The 25,126-nt window shown below is 38.2% G+C and overlaps 1 protein-coding gene and 1 non-coding gene across 16 annotated transcripts in view; both read right to left on the reverse strand.

Annotated features, from left to right (window-relative positions):
- VPS13B (vacuolar protein sorting 13 homolog B) overlaps positions 1–25,126 on the reverse strand; it is an 807,303-nt gene that overhangs the window by 118,689 nt on the left and 663,488 nt on the right. The window contains exon 41 of one of the 15 annotated variants that reach the window (XM_070803108.1): positions 7,845–9,867. The exons of the other annotated variants lie outside the window; for them this stretch is intronic. Within the exon in view, the coding sequence (XP_070659209.1) occupies positions 9,829–9,867 (39 nt within the window). The 3' untranslated portion in view covers positions 7,845–9,828. Of the gene's footprint in view, positions 1–7,844; positions 9,868–25,126 lie in introns of those variants that run through there. 15 annotated transcript variants of the gene reach the window in all.
- LOC139187058 (small nucleolar RNA SNORA70) lies at positions 8,901–9,035 on the reverse strand. The gene has a single exon (XR_011570757.1). It is a non-coding gene; the product is annotated as a small nucleolar RNA SNORA70 (small nucleolar RNA).

The following is a 25,126-nucleotide window of genomic DNA, read 5'->3' on the forward strand; positions in this document are numbered from 1 at the left end:
TTGGAGGCCCCCAAATTAGTCTGCCACTGTTTCCACTGTTTCTCCATTTATTTGCCATGAAGTGATGGGACCAGATGCCATGATCTTCATTTTCTGAATGTTGAGCTTTTAGACAACTTTTTCACTCTCCTCTTTCACTTTCATCAAGATTCTCTTTAGTTCCTCTTCACTTTCTGCCATAAGGGTGGTGTCATCTGCATATCTGAGGTTATTGATATTTCTCTCAGCAATCTTGATTCCAGCTTGTGATTCTTCCAGCCCAGCGTTTCTCATGATGTACTCTGCATAGAAGTTAAATAAGCAGGGTGACAATATACAGCCTTGACAGACTCCTTTTCCTATTTGGAACCAGTCTGTTGTTCCATGTCCAGTTCTAACTGTTGCTTCCTGATCTGCATACAGATTTCTCAAGAGGCAGGTCAGGTGGTCTGGTATTCCCATCTCTTTCAGAATTTTCCACAGTTTACTGTGATCCACACAGTCAAAGGCTTTGGCATAGTCAATAAAGCAGAAATAGATGTTTTTTCTGGAACTCTCTTGCTTTTTCCATGATCCAGCAGATGTTGGCAATTTGATCTCTGGCTCCTCTGCCTTTTCTAAAACCAGCTTGAACATCTGGAAGTTCATGGTTCATGTATTGTTGAAGCCTGGCTTGGAGAATTTTTGAGCATTACTTTACTAGCATGTGAAATGAGTGCAATTATGCAGTAGTTTGAGCGTTCTTTGGCATTGCCTTTCTTAGGGATTGGAATGAAAACTGACCTTTTCCAGTTCTGTGGCCACTGCTGAGGTTTCCAAATTTGCTGACATATTGAGTGCAGCACTTTCACAGCATCATCTTTCAGGATTTGAAATAGCTCAACTGGAATTCCATCACCTCTACTAGCTTTGTTTGTAGTGATCCTTCCTAAGGCCCACTTGACTTCACATTCCAGGATGTCTGGCTCTAGGTGACTGATCACACCATTGTGATTATCTGGGTCATGAAGATCTTTTTTGTACAGTTCTTCTGTGTATTCTTGCCACCTCTTCTTAGTATCTTCTGCTTCTATTAGGTCCGTACCATTTCTGTCCTTTATTGAGCCCATCTTTGCATGAAATATTCCCCTGGTATCTCTAATTTTCTTGAAGAGATCTCTAGTCTTTCTCATTCTATTGTTTTCCTCTATTTCTCTGCACTGATCACTGAGGAAGGCTTTCTTAACTTTCCTTGCTATTCTTTGGAACTCTGCATTCAAATGGGTATATCTTTCCTTTTCTCCTTTGCTTTTTGCTTCTCTTCTTTTCACAGCTATTTGTAAGGCCTCCTCAGACAGCCATTTTGCTTTTTTCTATTTCTTTATCTTGGGGATGGTCTTGCTCCCTCTCTCCTGTACAATGTCATGAACCTCTGCTCATAATTCATCAGGCACTCCATCAGATCTAGTCCCTTAAATCTATTTCTCATTTCCACTGTATAATTGTTAGGGATTTGATTTAGGTCATACCTGAATGATCTAGTGGTTTTCCCTACTTTCTTTAAGTTTGAATTTGGCAATAATGAGTTCATGATCTGTTTCAGAGTCAGCTCCCAGTCTTGTTTTTGCTGACTGTATAGAGTTTCTCTATCTTTGGCTGCAAATAATATAATCAATCTGATTTCAGTGTTGGCCATCTGGTGATGTCCTTATGTTTTTGGAAGAGGGATTTGCTATGAGCAGTGCGTTCTCTTGGCAGAACTCTATTTTGCCCTGCTTCATTCTGTACTCCACGGCCAAATTTGTCTGTTACTCCAGGTGTTTCCTGACTTCCTACTTTTGCATTCCAGTCCCCTGTAACAAAAAGGACATCTTTTTTGGGTGTTAATTCTAGAAGGTCTTGTAGGTCTTCATAGAACTGTTCAACTTCAGCTTCTTCAGCACAGACTTGGATTACCGTGATACTGAATGGTTTGCCTTGGAAAAGAACAGAGATCACTCTGTCATTTTTGAGACTGCATCCAAGTACTGCATTTCGGACTCTTTTGTTGACTATGATGGCTACTCCATTTCTTTTAAGGGATTCTTGACAAGACAAGAATCCAGACAAGTGGGGGAGAAATCTCAGTTCAGGGAGTGAGTAGGAAAGAGAGAAGTGAGGCATGTGTTGGAAGTGAGATCTCATTTAGGAGGTAGGGACAATGGTTATGACTTCAGGAGTAGCCTATTGCTCCTTCCTGAGGCCTGGTTGCATTCTGTGTGTTCTTAATGAACTCTAGCTATTTCTCCAATAAACTCACGGCACAGAGTCTGCACATGGTATATGTTCAATAAATAATTTTAAAATTTACAAATGAAGATAGGTGCTGAAAAAACAACAATTTTTTTTTTGTTTACAGTTTTCTACTCTAAAAAGGTCTTATTTTATATATTGAGCTCTCCTTTCAAATTATTTTGTGATCACATCCAATTTTACCAAACTTTTCATTTGCTTACTAATCTTCCTTTACCTTTCAGCTGGAAGTAGACACTGCTAATCTCCAGGTTAGAAGTAACATAATTAAACTAAAAATCTAATGTGGTCACACTGTGCTTCATATGGCAGCAATTATTCCCTGGTGGCTCAGGGGTAAAGAATCTGCCTGCCAATGCAGGGGATGCGGGTTCGATGCCTGGGTTGAGAAGATCTCCTGGAGAAGGAAATGGCAACCCACTCTTATATTCTTGCCTGGAAATTCCCATGGACAGAAGAGTCTGGAAGGGTATACAGTCCATAGGGTTGCAAAAGAGTTGGACACAACTTAGTGACTAAACAACAACTATTCTCAGGAATAAATCTGTGGTCTATTTTGTGTGATCTATTTAAAACAGCTTTATTTTGTACTTTTAGCTTTGAAAGAGATGATGTGAATGATCTTTAGTTACATATCAAAACTGAGGATTTATTATTAATGCTTGCACTGAATAACTTGAAGGAAAGATGACTATTCCAAGAACGTTTGGTTGCCAAAAAATAGTTTAGAGAGCCTAAATATCTAGTACTGAGTCATGGGAAGTGGGAACGAGTAAATTGGTTTCACTGGAAAACATTGCATATGTAACACATGGTACATTTCAAATGACTGTCAAGATTATATATATTTTTATTACATTTTGTTTTCCTATCCATTATTTGACAGGACCTAAAAAATTAGCCAGCCATACATAATAAACTGTACTCTAAGCATATGTGGTCTTTGCATAGAAATATATTTTAGGTTGTATATCTGCCAGTTGGTAAAAGCACATGTATTCTTGCATTTAAAATATGATTCCACGATTTGTTTCCATTTGATGGCTAACTTGGGAAGATTTGCATGTGTGTTGGCCATTTAAAAATATTTTTGGTACAAAGAATATTTTGGCACTTAATTTGTTTTTTATTACTTAATAGTACTGCCAGGACTATCAGCAGTGTAGCAACTACCCATCTGTCCTCGTAGATAAACAGTTCTGAATTCTTTGTCCAGGGGTTGCTAAAGCTGGGCCATTCATTGTCCCTTTGCCCACTCAGTGCCACCAGTCAACCTAAGAAAAGGATACAGAGGAAGTGCATTCCCTGTAATTATGTACATATTAAAGAGATGGTAGTATTAGCAAGTGAAGTAATCTATCAATCTGATTCAACTGTCCTTTCCATTATCTTACAACAAGATAGAGAGCTTAGCTGACTGTGTAGGGCTGGTTAGTGAGCACAAAGCTGGAGCTGCCATTCAGGAGTAAGTTATTAAGGCTTGGTTACAACAGAGGATACTATCTTAATCATTCCTTCCACCACATATCCAGATTTCCTGGGATACCAATTAACAGGAAAGCATAATAGGGCTAAAACTGTTTGCTTTTCCCATCATTACTCACAATTTTGGTAGTATGTTAGTCACTCAGTCATGTCCAATTCTGTGACCCCATGGACTGTAGCCCTCCAGGCTCCTCCACCCATGGAATTTTCCAGGTAAGAATTCTGAAGTAGGTTACCATCTCCTTCTCCAGGGGATCTTCCCAACCCAGGGATCAAACTTAGGTCTCCCACATTGTGAGCAGATTCTTTACTGTCTGAGCTACCACAGAAGCCCCAGTAATAAAAATACTGATGGAAGATGTAGTAGAAAAATAACCTTTTACAATTTACAAAGGTTTTTCTTTTTGTATATTATCTTAGCGAGGAATACATTATTCCCATTTTACAGATAAGTGAACTGTAGCTTAGAGAAGTTAGGTAATATGTTCAAGGTTATACACTTAGTCAGTGGCAGACCTTTTGCCTATAAATCCTTTGCTCTTTAAACTAATTACCTTTAGGTTAAAGAAGAAAAACAGACCCTATAATGAATCATTTACAATTTCCAGTTGCAGTTTCTTTACAGTGGATTCTTAGAAAGAAATCTGAATGCAGAATACATTTTGACCCTTACAATTTATCCAAGTTGTTTATAGTTACTTAATTCGGCAATCATTTTCTCTTTAGCCGTCTTTTACTTTCAGCACTTTGAATATGTTATCCCTCTTCCTCTGGTCTCACGGTTGCTGATGAGAAATCAGCTGTTAATCTTAGTGAGATTCCTTATATGTGATAAGTCACTTCTCTTCAGTTGCAGTCAAGGTTTGTTTGGTACAGAAATCTTTGAGTTTGTCTAAGTTTACTAAATTTCCTGGATGTGTAGACTCATGTTTTAAATTAAATTTGGAAAGTGTTTGGCCATTAGATTTTCAAACAGTCTTTATTCTCCTTTCTCTTTTCCTTCTAGGCCTCCCATCATACACATATTGATAAACTTGATGGTATTCCACAGTCTCTAAGGCTCTGGTCATTTGTTTTCATCCTTTTTTCTTTCTGTTCTCTACACTCAATCACCTCAGTGGACTTATCTTTAAACTTACTGCTTCTTTCTTCTGCCTGCTCAAATCTTGTTATTGAGCCCCTCCAGCAAACTTTTTGTTTCACTTACACTTTTCAATTCTGGGATTTCATTTTTTTATTTACAATTTCTATCTTTTATTTTAAAATTGATACTCTCTATTTTGGGAGACATCATTCTCATATTTCTCTTTAGTCCTTTATACAAGGCTTTCTTTAGGCTTTTTTGAACATGCTCAAAATAGACAGTTCAAGTCTTTGTCTAGTAAGGACGATATTTGGGCATCTGAGGGACAGTTACTACTGATTGTTTTCTTCCTCTGTATATGGGGCATACTTTCTTGTTTCTTTGCAGAGTGCATACTTCTTTGTTGGAAACTGGGCATTTTAAATGATAGAAAATTTTATATCAATGAATATTATTAACTATTTTACTATTATTATATTATTAATAAATAATGGCAACTGTGGAAATCAGATTCTCTTCCTCCAGGGCTTGTCATTATTTGTACTCATTTTGTTGTTACCAACATTTATGAATTAATTCTAAAAAGTCTTTTTGTCATGTGGCCACTGAAATCTCTACTTGGTGAGCTTAATGATCAGTTAATGATTAGACAGAGACTTCCTTAAAGGCCTGGAAACAATAAGCACATCTAATCTCCTCCAAGTGGGTGTGTGTGCCTGTTAAGGAATGCCTTCAACTCTGCCTTGACCTTCCTTTCCTGCTTATACAGAGCCTTAAGGTCATCCAGAGGTGAGAGCACAGGCCTTCTTAGGTCATTCTTGGCATGTGCAGAGCCTGGGTTAAGTGCATAGACCTGAGCTTGGACAAATCCTCCTAGTTTCCCAGGAATCTGCTGGAACTTTTGAAGTCTGTATGGACATCTCATCCCCTGGTTCTTCCTGTTGAGCCTTTTGTTCAGCTTACAAGTTTTCTGCTATCTACTGCCTCAAGTATCAGTTCATTTCAGTTCAGTCGCTCAGTTGCGTCCGATTCTTTGTGACCCCATGAATCGCAACACGCCAGGACTCCCTGTCCATCACCAACTCCCGGAGTTCGCCCAAACTCATGTCCATCGAGTCGATGATGCCATCCACCCATCTCATCCTCTGTCGTCCGCTTCTTCTCCTGCCCCCTATCCCTCCCAGCATCAGAGTCTTGTCCAATGAGTCAACTCTTCGCATGAGGTGGCCAAAGTACTGGAGTTTCAGCTTTAGCATCATTCCTTCCAAAGAACACCCAGGACTGATCTGCTTTAGAATGGACTGGTTGGATCTCCTTGCAGTCCAAGGGACTCTCAAGAGTCTTTTCCAACACCACAGTTCAAAAACATCAATTCTTCGGCGGTCAGCTTTCTTCACAGTTCAACTCTCACATCCATACATGACCACTGGAAAAACCATAGCCTTGACTAGATGGACCTTTGTTGGCAAAGTAATGTCTCTGCTTTTGAATATGCTGTCTAGGTTGGTCATAACTTTCCTTCCAAGGAGTAAGCATCTTTTAATTTCATGGCTGCAGTCACCATCTGCAGTGATTTTGGAGCCCAAGAAAATAAATTCTGACACTGTTTCCACTGTTTCCCCATCTATTTCCCATGAAGTGATGGGACCAGATGCCATGATCTTCGTTTTCTGAATGTTGGGCTTTAAACCAACTTTTTCACTCTCCTCTTTCATCAAGAGGCTTTTTGGTTCCTCTTCACTTTCTGCCATAAGGGTGGTGTCATCTGAGGTTATTGATATTTTTCCTGGTAATCTTGATTCCAGCTTGTGCTTCTTCCAGCCCAGCATTTCTCATGATGTACTCTGCATAGAATTTAAATAAGCAGTGTTACAATGTACAAGCTTGACATACTCCTTTTCCTATTTGGAACCAGTCTGTTGTTCCATGTCCAGTTCTAACTGTTGCTTCCTGACCTGCATACAGGTTTCTCAAGAGGCAGGTCAGGTGGTCTGGTATTCCCATCTCTTTCAGAATTTTCCAGTTTATTGTGATCCACACAGTCAAAGGCTTTGGCATAGTCAATAAAGCAGAAATAGATGTTTTTCTGGAACTCTCTTGCTTTTTCCATGATTCAGCAGCTGTTGGCAATTTGATCTCTGGCTCCTCTGCCTTTTCTAAAACCAGCTTGAACATCTGGAAGTTCATGGTTCATGTATTGCTGAAGCCTGGCTTGGAGAATTTTGAGCATTACTTTCTTTCTGACCTACACCCCTGGGTGGGAAAAGGGCTTTTCAAACTGAAACATTCCTAGTTGATAACTTTTGAAACAGTTAATTGTTGTGAAACCCTTGTTTTTTTAACAGAAAGTTATCTTATCTCATTAAGCAAGTAAAAAGATACACTACATTTATCATAAGGTCAATATATTTGGTGAAAAGACCAAATATATTCCCCAGTGTGGAATGCACTAGAAAAATCAGAGGCAGATAGATTAAAGAGACTTAAATTGATGACTAGAGAGTAGGTAAGTGGATAGTTAAAATACAGAATGTGAGGTCAAAGCATAAAACAGTGGATTGAACCACAACCAAAAAAAAAAGAGAAAAAGAAAAGAAAAATAGTGGATTGATGGGTGATTGAAAGAGATGATATATAATACACTGTATTATTATATAAATTAGAATAATTTTTATATATTACAGAAATTAGGATAAATAAATAGCAATATAAACATTAAAACCATAGCAAGCTAAAAAACCAGCTTTGCCTCTATAGAAACAGAAGTGGTTTCTATTTATGATTATTACTGGACTTAACTGTCCTTTTAAACATGAAGAATATTTCTACAATCAATTATTCATAAGAAGACAAACATATTCATTACACAAAACAAAAGCACCTGAGTAGAGATACTTTTCAATAGTTAATTAAAATAAAATTGCGTTAAAAATAAAATGTATCCTGATAATGGTATGTCAGTTTTTTGTGCTTCTACTTCAACATATAAACCTATCATTTAATAATGACATAAAATACAAATACATATGTAATATAAAAATTTTTTAGCTTATAATACCAGTTTTTATATGTATCTGCTATTTAGTTGATTTTGAAGGAGGAAAAGAAAAGCTTCTATACATCTTCAACTAATAGAAGTCATACAAAAAAAAAAAAAAAAAACTTAAAATATTGGAACCAGTTGAGAAACCACAAGTATTCAAATGCAGGAAATCATGATTTTATAACATTTTAATGTGATCTACTCTTGGGAAACAAAGTTAACCAAACCCCATTTCTGTACAGGAAATATTCCAGCGTACAGTTGTAATACATCGTGGTGAAGGGGTACAGCTGCAGATTTTTCACCTGTAATGCCCCACTGGTATTCTGGCTTACTGCATTGTATCAAGACTGCCTTCCTGTCCGGAAAACCCTCTAAGTACAAACAAGACTCTAAGTCCAGATTTTATTTTCCCTTGGTATCAGAATATGGTAATTTAAGAGTCCTGAGAAATACTTTTTCAGCCTTTAAAAGGAAATGTGTAACATTCTTTTATTAGGATCTATGTTTGGGTTGGTTTTTCAAAAAACTTAACATATGACCCAGTTATCTTATCAATTTATCAAGCTACCAAGTTTCAAGCAAATGCAGGTGTGTAATATGACATCTTTCAATATAATATTTTCCACAAAGACAAATAATAAAAATATATTAAGAACTTCTGAGTCAAAACTAACTTGGACCAAGGGCAACTTTACTATTTTATGGTTTTCTTTTAATGAGGCTACGAACCGTAAACTCACTATAGTGTTCTAGTCTCAGCTCTAATTGTTCAGGTATTTCACTCACTGTATGGAATAGTCAAATGTACATGGTCTATTGTAAAGAACAGTAATTGGGACTCTGACCTGAAAGTGAAGTTTCTCAGTCGTATCCGAGTCATTGCAACCCCATGGACTGTAGCCTACCAGGCTCCTTTGTCCATGAGATTTTCCAGGCAAGGGTACTGGAGTAGTTGCCATTTCCTTCTCCAGGGGATCTTCCCAACCCAGGGATAGACTGGGGACAGCAGGCCACTCATGAATGCCCACTAGAAAGAGTTGTTTCCAAGGTCCCTTAGGGCAACATATACAGGTAACAGGTTGCATACACTACCCAGGAGGCTCCTGTCTGCAGCCACTGCACACTGGGCCCCCATGGGGAAAAGAGCACAGTCAGCTTAATTGGCTGCAAAGAACAGAGAACCAAGAAACAGACTAGCTGGACTCAGGAGGACTTAATTCTAACCTAAATTCAGTTGCAAACTAGTTTTGTCACCTTGAGTTGAAGTAACATAACTAATCTGAGCCTCAATACTCTTACTGGTAACAAATTCGGAAGATGTGGAATAAGGAGGAATAAGGAATAAGACTACTCTAGCTCTTCAAAATTCTAAAGTATATATAAATATAGGACTTGATTTTTTACTTTACATTTTAGGAAGAGAGTTTATATTTTAAAGTGCATACTGTGTGCCAATATTTTCATTATTTTATTCAATCTGAATGGTAATTAAGTTAGAAGAGTATACCCATTTTACAGATGAGGAAAATGAAGGGTTGAACAACTTGCTAAGGTTCTCAATCAAAAGCTACAGAGCTGGGAGTGTAGGATTCTAGAACCCAGGGAGCTCATTCACTTATTTACATTGATTCCCATATGTTAGTTACTTGGTTGTGTCACAGGTTTGAAAGCATGTAACCTGACAAATAAGCAATGCTTACAAACCAAATACTTGTACAGTGATACTCTGCTATAAGACTGTTTTTAAAACTAAAAGAGTTAAGAATACAGTAATTATTGATAATTGTTCTTAACAGCCCTTTGTAATAAGAAAAACTATAGTGCAGAGTGTGCTCATTCAGTCATGTCTGACTCTTTGCAACCTCATGAACTACAAGCCACCAGGCTCCTTTGTCCATGGGATTTTCTCAGCAAGAATACTGGAGTGGGTTGCCATTTCCTTTTCTGACAGAGACAGTAATCTTTAATAATTGGGAAGAAGCCAGTTGGGATCACAGAATAACTGAAAAAAAAAAAATACAAATAGTTTAGAACCAAAAGCAAGCCTGAAATGTCTTATGAAGGCTTGTCATCAAGTTAAATGTTTAGATCAAGAGGTCAACAAAACTGTTCTATAAAAGGCTAAACAGATGATGGCAAACACTGGAGGCTTTCTGCATGATACGTTCTGTGTGGCAACTACTTGACTGCCTACTGCAGCAGGTGGATCACAACAAACTGTGAAAAATTCTGAAAGAAATGGGAATAACAGACCACCTTACCTGCCTGTTGAGAAGCCTGTGTGTAGGTCAAGAAGCAAGAGTTAGAACCAGATATAGAACAACAGACTGGTTTAAAATTGGGAAAGGAGTAGGTCAAGGCTGTATACTGTCACCCTGCTTATTTAACTTATATGTAGAGTACATGTGAAATGTGGGGCTGGATGAATCACAAGCTGGGATCAAGATTTCCGGGAGAAGTATCAATAACTTCAGATATGCAGATGATACCACTCTAATGGCAGAAAGCAAAGAGGAACTAAAGAGCCTCTTGATGAAGGTGAAAGAGGAGAGCGAAAAAGTTGGCTTAAAACTCAAAATTCAAAAAACTAGTAGGATCCCATCACTTCATGGCAAATAGATGGGGAAAAAAAGGAAACACTGACAGACCTCCTTTTCTAGGGTTCCAAAATTATTGCAGACAGTGACTGCAGCCATGAAATTAAAAGACGCTTGCTCCTTGGAAGAAAAGCTATGACCAACCTAGACAGCATATTAAAAAGTAGAGACATTACTTTGCTGACAGAGATCTGTACATTCAAAATTATGGTTTTTCTGATAGTCATGTACGGATACTATAAAGAAAGATGAGCACCAAAGAATTGATGCTTTCAAACTGTGGTGCTGGAGAAGACTGTGGACAGCAAGGAGATCAAATCAGTCAATCCTAAAGGAAACCAACCCTGAATATTCATTGGAAGGACTGATGCTGAAGCGGAAACTCCAATACTTTGGCCACCTGATGTGAAGAGTGAACTCACTGGAAAAGACCCTGATGCTGGGAAAGATAGAAGGCAGAAGGAGAAGAGGATGAAAGAGGATGAGATGGTTGGATGGCATTGCTGCCTCTATGGTCATGAGTTTGAGCAAGCTCTGGGAATTGGTGATGGCAGGGAGTGCTGCAGTCCATGGGGCTGCAAAGAGTCAGGTATGACTTAGCAACTGAACAACAACACTGCAGTATGTAAACAATATCTAAATGAGTATGTCTGTGTTCCAATAAATTTTTATTTACAAAATCAGGTGGTAGGCTGCATTTGATGGGCAGGCTATGGTTTGTTGATTCCTTGATTAGATGAACAGTGTTGCCCTCATAGAGGCCCTTTAGAGTATACGTCTCTTAAGAAATACTCCTCCATAGGTCTATCACATTCCCACATATCTTAGAAAAAAGGCATTATCTTTGCTCAAGATCATCTTTTCAAGTTCACATGCATAGCAAACTGCTACAGAAGACAGAGACAGTGTCTCTCTACAAAGGGCAGGCATGCTAATCTCCCATTTCAAAGGATTCAGTTTCCCCAAGTTCAGGGTTCCAATCTTGTAATGTAACCCACTATGTGTTTAAGTATCACCTGGCTCTCTTCATTACCCTTAAGGGAACAGAGGCTTGGAGAGCTGGCACATATGCAGACACACTGTTGTAGGTAATAAACTGTCCTTCACCTCTGATCCAGCACTCCCATATGTTCTACAAGCATCCAAGGGACTCTGGCAGGCTAAGCTGTTAACTTGCAAATGCGGTAGAGCTCAAACCCTTCACAATTTTGAGTATATTTATAGTTTATTTAGGGCTTCCCTGGTAGCTCAGCTGGTAAAGACTCCACCTGCAATACAGGGGACCCAGGTTCGATCCCTGGGTCGAGAAGATCCCCTAGAGAAGGGATTGACTACCCACTCCAGTATTTTTGGCTCAGACAGTAAAGAATCTGCCTGCAGTGTGGGAGACCTGGGTTCGATCCCTGGGTTGGGAAGATCTGGAGAAGGAACAGCTACCCACCCCAGTATTCTTACTTCAAGAATTCCATGGACAGAGGAGCCTGGCAGGCTACAGTCCATGGAGTTGCAAAGAGTCAGTGACTTTTTGCGACTTTCAAAGGGCTGAATGACTTTCACTCACTTGTTCACATACTTTATTTAGTATACAGTTTCATATGTATCACACATATCATACATATATGTAAATGGATGTGTACAAGTGAGATTAATTAGCTTATAAGTATTCTTAATTTTAGAAAGGGCAGAGGAACTAGAGATCAAATTGCCAACATCTGCTGGATTGTTAAAAAAGCAAGAGAGTTCCAGAACAACATCTACTTCTGCTTTACTGACTATGCCAAAGCCTTTGACTCTGTGGATCACAATAAACTGTGGAAAATTCTGAAAGAGATGGAAATACCAGACCACCTGACCTGCCTCTTGAGAAACCTGTATGCAGGTCAGGAAGCAACAGTTAGAACTGGACATGGAACAACAGACTAGTTCCTATTTTCCAAAAAATAGAAAAAGGAGTACGTCAAAGCTGTATGTTGTCACCTTGCTTATTTAACTTATATGCAGAGTGTATCATGAGAAATGCTGAGCTGGAAGAAGCACAAGCTGGAATCAAGATTGCCGGGAGAAATATCAATAATCTCAGATATGCAGATGATACCACCCTTATGGCATAAAGTGAAGAGGAACTAAAAAGCCTCTTGATGAAAGTGAAAGAGGAGAGTGAACAAGTTGGCTTAAAGCTCAACATTCAGAAAATGAAGATCATGGCATCTGGTCCCATCACTTCATGGCAAATAGATGGGGAAACAGTGGAAACAGTGGCTGACTTTATGTTTCTGGGCTTCAAAATCACTGTGGATGGTGATTGCAGCCATGAAATTAAAAGACGCTTACTCCTTAGAAGGAAAGTTATGACCAACCTAGACAGCATATTTGGAGGAGGCAATGGCACCCCACTCCAGTACTTTTACCTGGAAAATCCCATAGACAGAGGAGCCTGGTGGGCTGGAGTCCATGGGGTCGCTAGAGTCCGACACAACTGAGCGACTTCACTTTCACTTTTCACTTTCATGCATTGGAGAAGGAAATGGCAACCCACTCCAGTATTCTTGCCTGGAGAATCCCAGGGACGGGGAAGCCTGGTGGGCTGCCGTCTATGGGGTCGCACAGAGTCGGACATGACTGAAGTGACTTAGCAGCAGCAGCAGATAGCATATTAAAAAGGAAAGACATTACTTTGCCAACAAAAGTCTGTCTAGTCAAGGCTATGGTTTTTCCAGTAGTCAAGTATGGATGTGAGAGTTGGACTATAAAGAAAACTGAGCACCGAAGAATGGATGCTTTTGAACTGTGGTGTTGGAGAAGGCTCTTGAAAGTCCCTTGGACTGCAAGGAGATCCAACCAGTCCATCCTAAAGCAGATCAGTCCTGGGTGTTCACTGGAGGGACTGATGTTGAAGCTGACACTCCAATACTTTGGCCACCTGATGCAGAGAGCTGATTCATTGGAAAAGACCCTGATGCTGGGAGGGACTGGGGGCAGGATGAGAAGGGGACGACAGACAATGAGATAGCTGGATGGCATCACTGACACAATGGACATGAGTGTGGGTAAACTCCAGGAGTTGGTGATGGACAGGGAGGCCTGGTATGCTGCGGTTCATGGGGTCACAAAGAGTCAGACACCGCTGAGCGACTGAACTGAACTGATCGATTCTTAATTTATTCACCGAACATGTATTGTTTCTATGTTAAGGGCAAGCCAGGGATCAAATGGCCAGAAAGAAAGAGAGATGTGGTTCGTGACTTCACAGAACTTACAAACAAGTAATACATAAATAGTTAAGTACCGCTATTGCCAGAATGATTTAAAGTATGATTAAGAAAAAAATTTTCACAGAATTACTCCATACTTTGCTGGTAAATTTTAATCTATCTTTACAGTCCAAATTAATGTGGTTTAACTATTTATCCATGGGAAAGTTTATCTTTTCAAAGCTTAAGTCCATAACTCCATGCTATCTTTTCACCAGATCTTTTATAGAACTGCTAATAAGTATTCAAGAGTGACTCGTGATTTTAACTCTGCATGGAGGTAGGATGGGAAGAAGAATTATTTGTAGGCAGATAGCTGGAAGAAAAAAGAAGAAAAAGTATGAAGAATTTAAAAAACCAAGCCTGTATATAATCAAGCCCTGTGTAAAGGGCAGGCTGTACAATACAGTTTTCAAAACAGTAACCTTGGTTGAGCTCTGGTATTCTGGATTAAATGTCCTAAGGAAAGAAATCTCAATGTGGTGAAAATGAAATTCTGCACAAATTCCATTAACATTCCTAAAGAATTATGCTCCAATTCTGGCCCTTTCCTATCTCCTCAACCTAACCTCCTACTTTTATACCACATACCACCTTAGCTGTCATTAGTTTGTCTCCATCAGAGCTTCTTGAAATCTCATTCATCTTTCAAAACTTTTTGTCTTTTTTCTAGAGAAACAAAACAAAAAACTCTTCTCTAATAATCAAAGTTAGAAGTGATTTCTCTTCAGAATTCCCCAAAGACACACGACTTAAACTCTTCTTACTGGCACTTAACAACAGTACCTTTTCTTGTAGTTATCTGTGTATATCTGTGTGTATACAACTCCAGCTTGTGTACCTATGTAAATCCCTAACTCTTCTGTGCAGGCTTAGGCTGTAAAGAATCTGCCTGCAATTTGGGAGACCTGGGTTCAATCCCTGGGTTCGGAAGTTCCCCTGGAGAAGGGATAGGCTACCCATTCTAGTATTCTTATCTGGAGAATTCAATGGACAGAGCCTGGCAGTCTACAGTCCATGGGGTAGCAAAGAGTCAGACATGAATGAGTGACTAACACTTTCACCAGCTTCTATACTCTGTTTAATCCTCTTAGCAGAAATATTACAAGGGTCTCCTTGTCTTCAGCCTGTTCATTCAGGAGGCTTCACAGATCTACCAAACCAATCATGACAACAGCATACAGAACCCAGACTACAACAAATATGCAGGCAGGGCCTTACTTTGGCAATTCCCTTTCAGGAGACAGTCTCAATACATTAAGCTAAGCTTACTCTATTTTTTTTTTTTTTTTACTCTATTTCATTTAAAGTTTCACTCAGTCACAGTCAGCTTTCACTAAGTACTATGTTAGGCACTGGAGAGCAAAGATAAACATACAAATGCCCTCAAGAAGCCCAATATGAAGGAAGGAGTCAGTAATAAAAACAGGCCCAAGGTGTCCTAAGGAAGGGCAACTTTCCCATCCTGGGTGGAGACAGAGTATACCACCTGGAGGTCAAGAAATGAACAATGTATAAAAGGTCACTATAAATATAAAAATAATAAAAATTCACCTGTATACAAGATATATTTCATCTTTTCAGGATTCCATTTAAAGTCTTCTTTACCCTTCTCTACCAAAATATTATGACTGAATACAAAACACATATCATTAAACAAAATGTGAACTGTCATATTTCAAACATACACAAAATCTAGTTGACAAGAGATGACAGGTCATTGGAAGAAATCATTTTTAAAAAATGGGTAAGATTTGACTTGAAAATCATATAAACTTGAAAATCAGCAAGCATTAATTCTTCTTTTATCATTAGGTATACAGCTAAATTTTGTTCACAACACATAAGACTATTTGGAATTTCAAATGTATGTTCAAATCTGATGCAGCAAAAATGAGCAAACTGTATAGCTTCCTGGGGCAATCATGCTTGCAAATGGCCACCTCAAAACTACAGTCCCAAAGTGACATACATGCAAAAGGAAAGCAATCAGGCACACAGGTGATTTATACCCTTAGAAGGAAACATGAATGGCTTTGACACTGACTGTGATTCTTTCCTTATTTCATGTCATGTCAAATTTGCCTGAAATGACGACTTACAGTAGTAGTTCAGTGCCAATCACTCTTAACCTTATACTTTTCCGATTTACCATTAAGAACAGCCACAGGGTGTTAGAAAATATGTCTATTTACATACCAACTGAACATATCAAACCACAGCTCTGTTCAGCTGGTTTGTTTTCAGGTTTCAGGTGGCTAAGGGAACAAAGAAGTCTCTCATAGTTATCTATAATTTTCTAAGTCTTGCAAAATCATCTCAGAAAATCTACAGAGAGGCAAATTTCCTGGGCTGGAATGACTGGCTCTTTCTTCATAAATCTGCAGATAGAATTTCTGGCTGTACTGACCACCGTTATTTGGTGGTGACCTATGTCCTGTTAAGCAAATCATCATGTAGAAAGAATGTAATGTGGAAAAGATGAGTTTGGGGAATGCTTTTTAGACAATTTAGTTACATTCATAACAACACATCATAGACTAGAATAAAAGCCACAGACACCTAATTTGTTGCTTAGGGGTACATCACAGACTTTATGGGACAAATTTTTCTCTTGAGATTCATGGAAAGAAAAAAAATGTAAAATAGAAAATGAACAAATAGTATGGGTGGGATTAAAAAGAAAAACAACAACAACCCAGCAATAAGCTGTGCCCACAAAACAGTTTTTCCATCCACACAAAATGACCAAGCACCTTCTTGGGTGTTCCCTACAGAATCCTCTTCCTCTGACCCTGCTGCCCAAGGGAAAAGAGTATTTTTGGAACACGTCACTCTCAAAAAAGTAAAAAACCACAAAGAACAAATTCTTTTATATTCCCCAATACAACCACTTCTTAAAAATTCAGTAACAATTAAAATAAATGGTAGTAATTTTAGAAATGTTTCCATATAAGATAAAGAACAGCTTACTTGCAGGGTTAAACAGCGTAAACATTTCTGTCATATGTTATATAGTTAAACAATATTTTAAAGATTTTTATTTTCATTTGTAATTTTCAATATACAAATACTGCTAATTCCAAAGACCATCGGAATGATTTTACTCCTGAAGGAGAAACACAGGATTACAGATTCTCTAAAAAGTACAATCTGGCACAGGTCTGAGGAACTGAGAGTTGGTCTGTATTTCCTTGAATGGAATGAACTATAATTTTTTCCCAACTATATATCCTCAACCACAGGACTGTATTGTACCTCAACTGAATATTATGGCCTAATAGTTTGATTTAAGTATCAAAAAAAAATTCTTTTGGCTAAAGGCCAAATTCAAAACATTTTTTGTGTGTGTGTGTAGTGGGGGGAGTACAACAACATATCTATTTCTGACTCTTGGCCTGCTTCTTTCTCCCTTTGGACCTCATCCCTGACAGACATCTGTATTTTGTAACTTTTCCTACATGCTGGCTCTGAAGATACTCTGAGTTTTGGCCTAATAATCCTTCTCTGTTTGAATTCATTAGTGTGAGAATCACAGGACTAGAAAGGACTTTGGGAGGTCATATAGACATCAACTTGCTCTGGACAAGACTAACTCCAAACGAGGAAGACAAATGATGTTTAAAGACTCGTAGACGAAATTTCAAGATTTCTCTCATCAACACTGCAGTGCTTTGCATGCTTCACTATTAGAAAATGTTTTATGATATAGTTTTCATTTTATAAAAATGTTACTTGGCAGACATCAGGACTTTCTATAAAATGAAGTACCATATAGCTTACATTTTTAGTCCATTAAAGGGATATTTAAGACTGAAATAAATTATTTGTTGGACTCCAATGGACCATAACTGGGACAAAGGAGGTACCTAGCTTATGTGACACTGACATCATTTACTGATAGTACTACAAATGCTATAGATGTTTTCATTCAATTTGGTCTTTATATTTAATCTATCTTGCTGCTGCTTAGCCACTTCAGTCGTGTCTGACTCTGTGCAACATCATGGATTAAAGCCCAGTAGGTTCCTCTGTCTATGCAGATTCTCCAGGCAAGAATACTGGAGTGGGTTGTCATGCCCTCCTCCAGGGGATCTTCCTGACCCAAGGATTGAATCAGGGTCTTCCACATTGCAGGCGGATTCTTTAGCATCTGAGCCACCAGGGAAGTCCTAATCTATCTTATCTACTTCTTAATGTAAATAAGAATTAATATTTTCTTAATATATATAAGAATTAATTTTTTCTGTAAAAATTCTTCCTAAAACGAGTTCAACTAGGTCATTTATTAGGTATATGATTTCTCTATTTGCAGTAGCTTAGATGGTAAATAATCTGCCTGTAAAGCGGGAGACTCAGGTTCAGTCCCTGGATCGAGAAGATCCCCTGGAGAAGGAATGACAACTCACTCCAGTATTTCTTGCCTGGAGAATTCCATGGACAGAGGAGACTGGTGGGATATAGTCCATGGGGTCGCAAAGAGTTGGACACAATGGAGCAACTAACAAAACACTTATCTATTAAACTAGAATGATGATAACAGAATGCACAAAATTTAGGGAAGGACAAATGAAAGAATGTAGGAAAACTGCCAAGCAAAATTTCTGGCACATAGAAATTGCTCAGTAAATGAAAGCTGCCTCTTCCCTCTTAGTGAAAAATAAATCACTGATTTTAATTTCTGTGCATTGAGGACCTTGCTGACAAACTGTACAAATCAATGAATGCTAAAACCAATGTGTAAAAGGAGAACTTGATGATGACGACCTGATCCATGCAAATCCCGCTCAGAGTGAAATAAGCAGATGTCATGTGCCTCCCATTGATATAACAGGAAGAATACCGTGTCACTTTGGAAGCTTTCTCTACAAGAAAGAAAAAAGCAACTAAAATCTAATCAAGCTTCCGTAACAACTACTTACTAGATTACAGAAAATATGGAGGATAGAGGGTAATGTTAAACAACATTATAAGGATAAAGTGAGCCAGAATATAGGAAATTCTATAGGTCAAATGATCTAATTTCTTCATCAGATAAATGACATAGGGGAGAAAAAGGAGATAGGGGACTGTTACAGACTAAAAGAGAGTTAAGAACCGTATTAATCAAGTGTACGTGTGGACCTCAGTGTGCTCCTGACTGAAACAAACCAACTCTAAAAGAGTACTTTTGAGACAATAGGAAGAATTAAATATAGACTATTATATGATAGTAAGGAATTTTTGTTCATTTTGTGGGCTGTAATAAAGATATTAAACTTACGTTTAAAAATATTTACTTGTTGGCAATGCTTGTACGTATGTGTGTGTATTCAGTCACTCAGTCAAGTCCAATTTTTTGCAACCCTATGGACCATAGCCCTTCATGCTCCTCTGTCCATGGTATTTTCCCGGCAAGAATAATGGAGTGGGTTGCCACTTTTTCCTCCAGGGAATCCTCCAGATTCAGGGATTGAACCCATGTCTCTAAGTCTCCTGCATTGCAGGTGGCTCTTTACCCCTGAGCCACTGGGGAAGCCATAGCAATGTTTACTGAACTATTAATGGGTGAAATAAAAGGATGTCTGGGACTTCCTTTGGAATACTCTAGAAAAACAATGAGGATCAACAAAAAGTGGTGAGAGGAACAGATGTAACAAGGATAACAGGACATCAATAATTACTAAAGATGTGTGAAAGACACACAGAGTTTGTTATACTAGTCTCTTTACTTTTGTGTATGAAAATTTTTCATGATGAAAACTTGGAACTTTTTTCAAGGGAAATCATCAGATTTTTTTCCCCCTCACCTAAAACTTACATAATAATAGATGTCTTTGTTAGGAATAATATTGTATCAATCAAGAAAAATTTACATATTGCTTGAAACTTCCTTCAATATCAATTTAAGAATCATTTTAGAAGGCAGAACTCATAAAACAAGTAATTCCCATGAAACCATGTACATATCTCAGAAAAGGCCATATTTGTACTCAATCCAAAAAAAGAAAAAGAAAAGGGGAGAAAAAGAGTTAAAAAAGCGCCATCGTCAGAGAAGATATTTGCAAATTATGTATCTGACAAGAGGGTAATACCTAAAATACAATATACAAAAAACTCATACCACTTAATAGCAAAAAAAAAAAAAAAAAAAAAATTCTGATTAAAAAGTGGGCAGAAAGTCTAAGTAGGCATTTTTTTCCAAAGAAGGCAAACAGAGCGCCAATAGGCAAATGACAAGGTACTCAGCATTACTAATCGTCAGGGAAAAGCAAATAGAGGTTATTATAAAAAAGATAAGAAACAGCAAGTGTTGTTAAGAAAAGAGAACCCCTGGGCACTGCTGGTGGGAAAGCAAATCGGTCTAGCCACTATGGAAAATAGTGTGGAGGTTCCTTAAAAAATTAAAAACAGAAATTACCATATGATTCAGCAATTCCATTTCTAAGCATTTTATCTGAAGAAAATTCAAAGACTAACAAAAAGATACATGCACTCCCACATTCACTGCAACAATATTTATAATAGCCAAGAAATGGAAACAACTTAAGTGTCCATCGATAGATGAAAAGATGAAGAAAATGTGGCGTCTATATACACAGTTGAATATTATTCAGCTTTACTACATAAGAAGGAAACCTTGCCATTTGTGACAACATGAGTATCCCTGGTGCTAAATGAAATAAGTTGGACAGAGAAATATAAACACTGTATGACCTCACTTATATGTGGAAGCCCCAAATCCAAAACACAAAACCAAATACACAGATACAGAGAATAGACTGGCGGCTGTCAGAGTCAGGGGCGGACGGGTGGGGGAAAATGAGTGAAAGGGAAAGTGAAAGTGAAGCTGCTCAGTCCTGTCCCACTCTTTGCAACCCTCTGGACTGCAGCCTATCAAGCGCCTCAGTTCATGGAATTTTCCAGGCAAGAGTACTGGAGTGGGTTGCCATTTCCTTCTCCACGGGATCTTCCCCACCCAGGGATCGAACCCAGGTCTCCCACATTGGGGGCAGACACCTTACTGTCTGAGCAACCAGGGAAGTCCTGGGGAAATAAATGAGTGAAGGGGGTCAAAAGTTACAAACTTCCAGTTACAAAATAAGTCATATGGATGTAATGTATAGCAGGGTGACTATAACTGATACTGTATTGTATAGCTGAAAGTTGCTAAGAAAGGAGATCCTAGTTCTTATCACAAGAAAAAAAAATTTATAACTGTCTGGTGACAGATGTTGACCAGACATTTTGGGGAACATTTTGCAAAATATATATAAGTACCTAATCATTATGTTGTATGCATGCCTGCATGCTCAGTTATGTCTGATTCTTTGCGACCCCATGGACTGCATCCTACCAAGCTCCTCTATCCACGGGATTTTTCCAGGCAAGAATACCAGACTAGGTTTCCATTTCCTCCTCCAGGGGATCTTCCTGACCCAGGGATCAAACCTGTATCTCCTGCACTGATAGGTAGATTCTTTACCACTGAGCCATCTGGGAAACCGCATTATGTTGTATACCTGAAACTAATGTTATCTATAAATTATACCTCAATTAAAAAAATGCCATCACCAATAGATACTATCAAATGATAAATTTTAGTGTATGCAATATATACTTGAGAAATTGCCTGATCAACTGAGGTTCTTTATCCTATCACTAAATGACAGAACTGACTTTAGTGATTTGGCTATTTTATTGGTCTACGCTGGTATATCAATGATATGGTATGTTATGAAGGTCTACTTTATACTTGATGGTAAAGTATCTAGTGGAGATTTTCAACATAGTATATAAATTTTAAAGAGATGAAGGTAATACTTGTGGGAAAAAAGTAGGGTTGTATATCTAGATGGAGCCAAATATACAGTAGAAAATTATAAGAAACCTAATTCTTCAAGAATATGCTAAAATACACTACAATAATCATTGAGATTACATCAAAGTTAAGCTTTGGATTTTCTTAATGTGCTCAACAGAACATTTTTCAAACGATAAAAAATTCAATAATCAGAGGACTCATTTTTTTAAGACAAATTTTTAATGACATATGAAGCTTGCTGAAATCTGAAAGCTTGCTACTTCACACACACTTAGCTAAAGAGAAAAAGATATTGGTCAATGTTTGGAAATGACTTTTCCTCATGGAGTAAAAAAGAGATGTCACAATAGGGGAGTAAAAATATGGGTAAGATTAATGAAATCATTGTTAACTTTCAAAGAATGGTTCAAAGTTGGCTTATACAGCAAATACATTTCTAAGGCTAAATATTTTCCAATCAACAAATGTAAGATAAAACTGTGAATGCAACTTTATATATATATTTCAAGATCACTGCACTGAAATGAAGTTTTAGAGTTGTGTTAAGAAAACTGGTTGTAGTGAAAATGAGTCCTTTGAGAATCCTGGTTCAGTTTATAAATAGCAAGACCCACAAAAGTAAAGAACAACTATATTGTTGTCTCGTCACTGAAAAAGGCCTTTGATGATTATTATTTAGAGGCTGTCCCCTTGCACACTGGAAAAGTAACCACTCTAGTCCAATATATAAGAACTATTATCAAGAAAAAAACACTTATCAAAATTCCTTGTAATAGAAGGCTAAAACTGATATATTTCTTGGCTGCTTTGGAAGCATTCTGAGCATCCCTCTCAGTGATTCATTATTATATGGATGATAAAGCAGTGAAAAAAGAATTGCCATCTGCAGTGACTTATTAAGTCTAGGCTTTTAAAACATTGCGACACCAAGATAGAGAAAACTGTCTGACATATACTTTGGTTTCAGTTTTATAAAATGTAAGAGGATCTCTCTCAGTAACTAATTGTACAGGTAATGAAACAGACAGAATATCCTTTTATAATAATAGTAAAACTAATAAAAATGCACTGTAGAGTGGAATATAGAATTTGGTTACAAAGTAAGAGTTAATTTCAAGAGTCTGTGTTTGAAGGAGGCTGCTTTGGACCATCCCATGGATGCCAAAATTTAAGAAACAATGATCTCATGTAAAAGTATGTTTCACAAAGGGCATCTTTTAGTAGATTATCTTCAGTAGGTTATGGCTCTCTGAGCTGTAGCTTCCTTAGTAAAATATGAATAATAGCTTTTGTAATGTTGTGAGAATTAAGTGAGGTGGGTTTCCCAGATGGCTCAGGGGTAAAGAATTTGCCTGTGACGCAGCGACGTGGGTTTGATCCATGGGTTGGGAGGATCCCCTGGAGAAGGAACTGGCAACCCATTCCTGTATTCCTGCTGGGAAAATCATATGGACAGGATGTAGCCTGGGGGGCTACAATCCATGGGGTTGCAAAGAGTTGGCCATGACTGACTAAATAACAACAATCATATAATGCTCTTAGCAATGGCTGGCACTATATAAGAAAACAATAAATGAACAATGAATGAGAGGAAAAAAAGTAAAAAACTACCTTTTCCAATCCTGAAACCTTAAGGTCTTTTTCCAAGTTTGTTTTTAGTCCTTGGAATACTACAAATATTGATACTTGTATCAATTGATACATGTTTATTTTGATAAATAATATTTATCAAGGATTGTTGGCTAGTACACAAAAGCATATAGATACTGACCAAACCTTCATTTATGGCTTGTCATTTTCATCTTACAACCTTGAAAAACTGACACCTTGCCTCTAATTTCTTCTATCTCCAAGGAATGAAACTTATCACTCAAAAACTCTCTACTTCTAAGTCCTCCGACCAATAGCTTCCTCCACAGAATTCAGTTCAGTTCAGTTCAGTTGCTCAGTCGTGTCCAACTCTTTGTGACCCCATGAACCGCAGCATGCCAGGCCTCCCTGTCCATCACCAACCCCCAGAGTTTACTCAAACTCATGTCCATTGAGTCAGTGATGGCATCCAACCATCTCATCCTCTGTTACCCTCCTCTCCTACTGCCTTCACTCTCCCAGCATCAGGGTCTTGTCCAATGAACCTGAAGCTTTTTGCATCAGGTGGCCAAAGCACTGAAGCTTTAGCTTCATCATCAGTCCTTCCAATGAATATTCAGGGTTGATTTCCTTTAGGATGGACTGGTTGGATCTCCTTTCTGTCCAAGGGGCTCTGAAGAGTCCTTCATTTATAAAACACTTTATTGCTAAAAACTGCTAACCATAATCTAAGCCTTTAATAAGTTGTAATCTTTTTGCAATAGTAACATCAAAGATCACAGATCACCATAACAAATATAATTGTAATGAAAAAGTCTGCAATACTGTGAGAATTACCACACAGTGACACAGAGACAAAAAGTCAGCAAATGCTGTTGGAAAGTGGTGCTGATAAACTTGCTTGAAGCAGGATTGCTACAAACCTTCAGTTTATAAAAACTGCAAACCTGTGATATGCAATAAAGTGAAGCACAGTGAAAACAAGGTACATCTGTAGTATCCTCTAACTTGCCTTTCCCTCTGTAATCAGCCGTGGTTGTTGCTCAGCTTGATAACCTTAATGACTACCCTCACAGGACAAAGTGCTTGTGGGATAAGCCCAAATGTCTCAGCATAGCCTTTAAAATCCTCCACCACCTGGCTTTAAGCCTACTTTTCAAGCTCGTCAACTACTGTACGAACTTCCTTCCCTGTACATCCATTAACACTTAGTGCATAACACGGGGTGATAGTTGCCTATGTGTTTGTTTCATGCAGCTTGGATTGTACAATCTTAGAGATAACGCTTATAAGAACAACCTGTAAATAGTACTAATCATTGTCACTACTTTTTGGTCCTTTCCCCCAAGTCCACCGGACAGTACAGAGACTAAGTGAATAAGAATTCAAAATGTGCTAATACCCCACTTTCATTACAGTATAAATTATCGACAAGAGACCCTATGTCATGGCAACTATTCTTGTTGACGTGTGGCCCACATCTTCCTGTCCCTTCCCAACCACACCTAATTTATTGCTGTATATCTCTGCCATTACCTTTCTGTACCTCTGCAATAAAGGTTTTTGGTTTTAAAAAAAAAAGGTGCTAACATCCAAATGTTCAACAACTGATGAATGGTAAGTAAGGAAAATGTGGTAAATCCCCAAAACATATTACTATTTGGTAACAAAAAGTAACGAAACACTGATTCATGATTTAAATGGGTGGACTATGAAAACAATATGCTAAATGATAGAAATCAGTCACACACAAAAAATCACAAACTATATGATCCCATTCACCTACAATGTCCAGAACAGGTAATATACAGAGACAGAAAGTAAATTAGTGGTTGCCAAGGACTTCTCTGATGGTTCAGAGTCTGCCTACAGTAAACGTCTGCCTGCAATGTGGGAGACCCGGGTTTGATCCCTAGGTTGGGAAGATACTCTGGAGAAGGAAATGGCAACCCAGTCCAGTACTCTTGCCTGGAAAATCCCATGAACACAGGAGCGTAGTAAGCTATAGTCCATGGGGTC

This window comes from Bos indicus, chromosome 14 (genome assembly GCF_029378745.1).
Source record: "Bos indicus isolate NIAB-ARS_2022 breed Sahiwal x Tharparkar chromosome 14, NIAB-ARS_B.indTharparkar_mat_pri_1.0, whole genome shotgun sequence".
Classification (NCBI taxonomy): Eukaryota; Metazoa; Chordata; class Mammalia; order Artiodactyla; family Bovidae; genus Bos; species Bos indicus.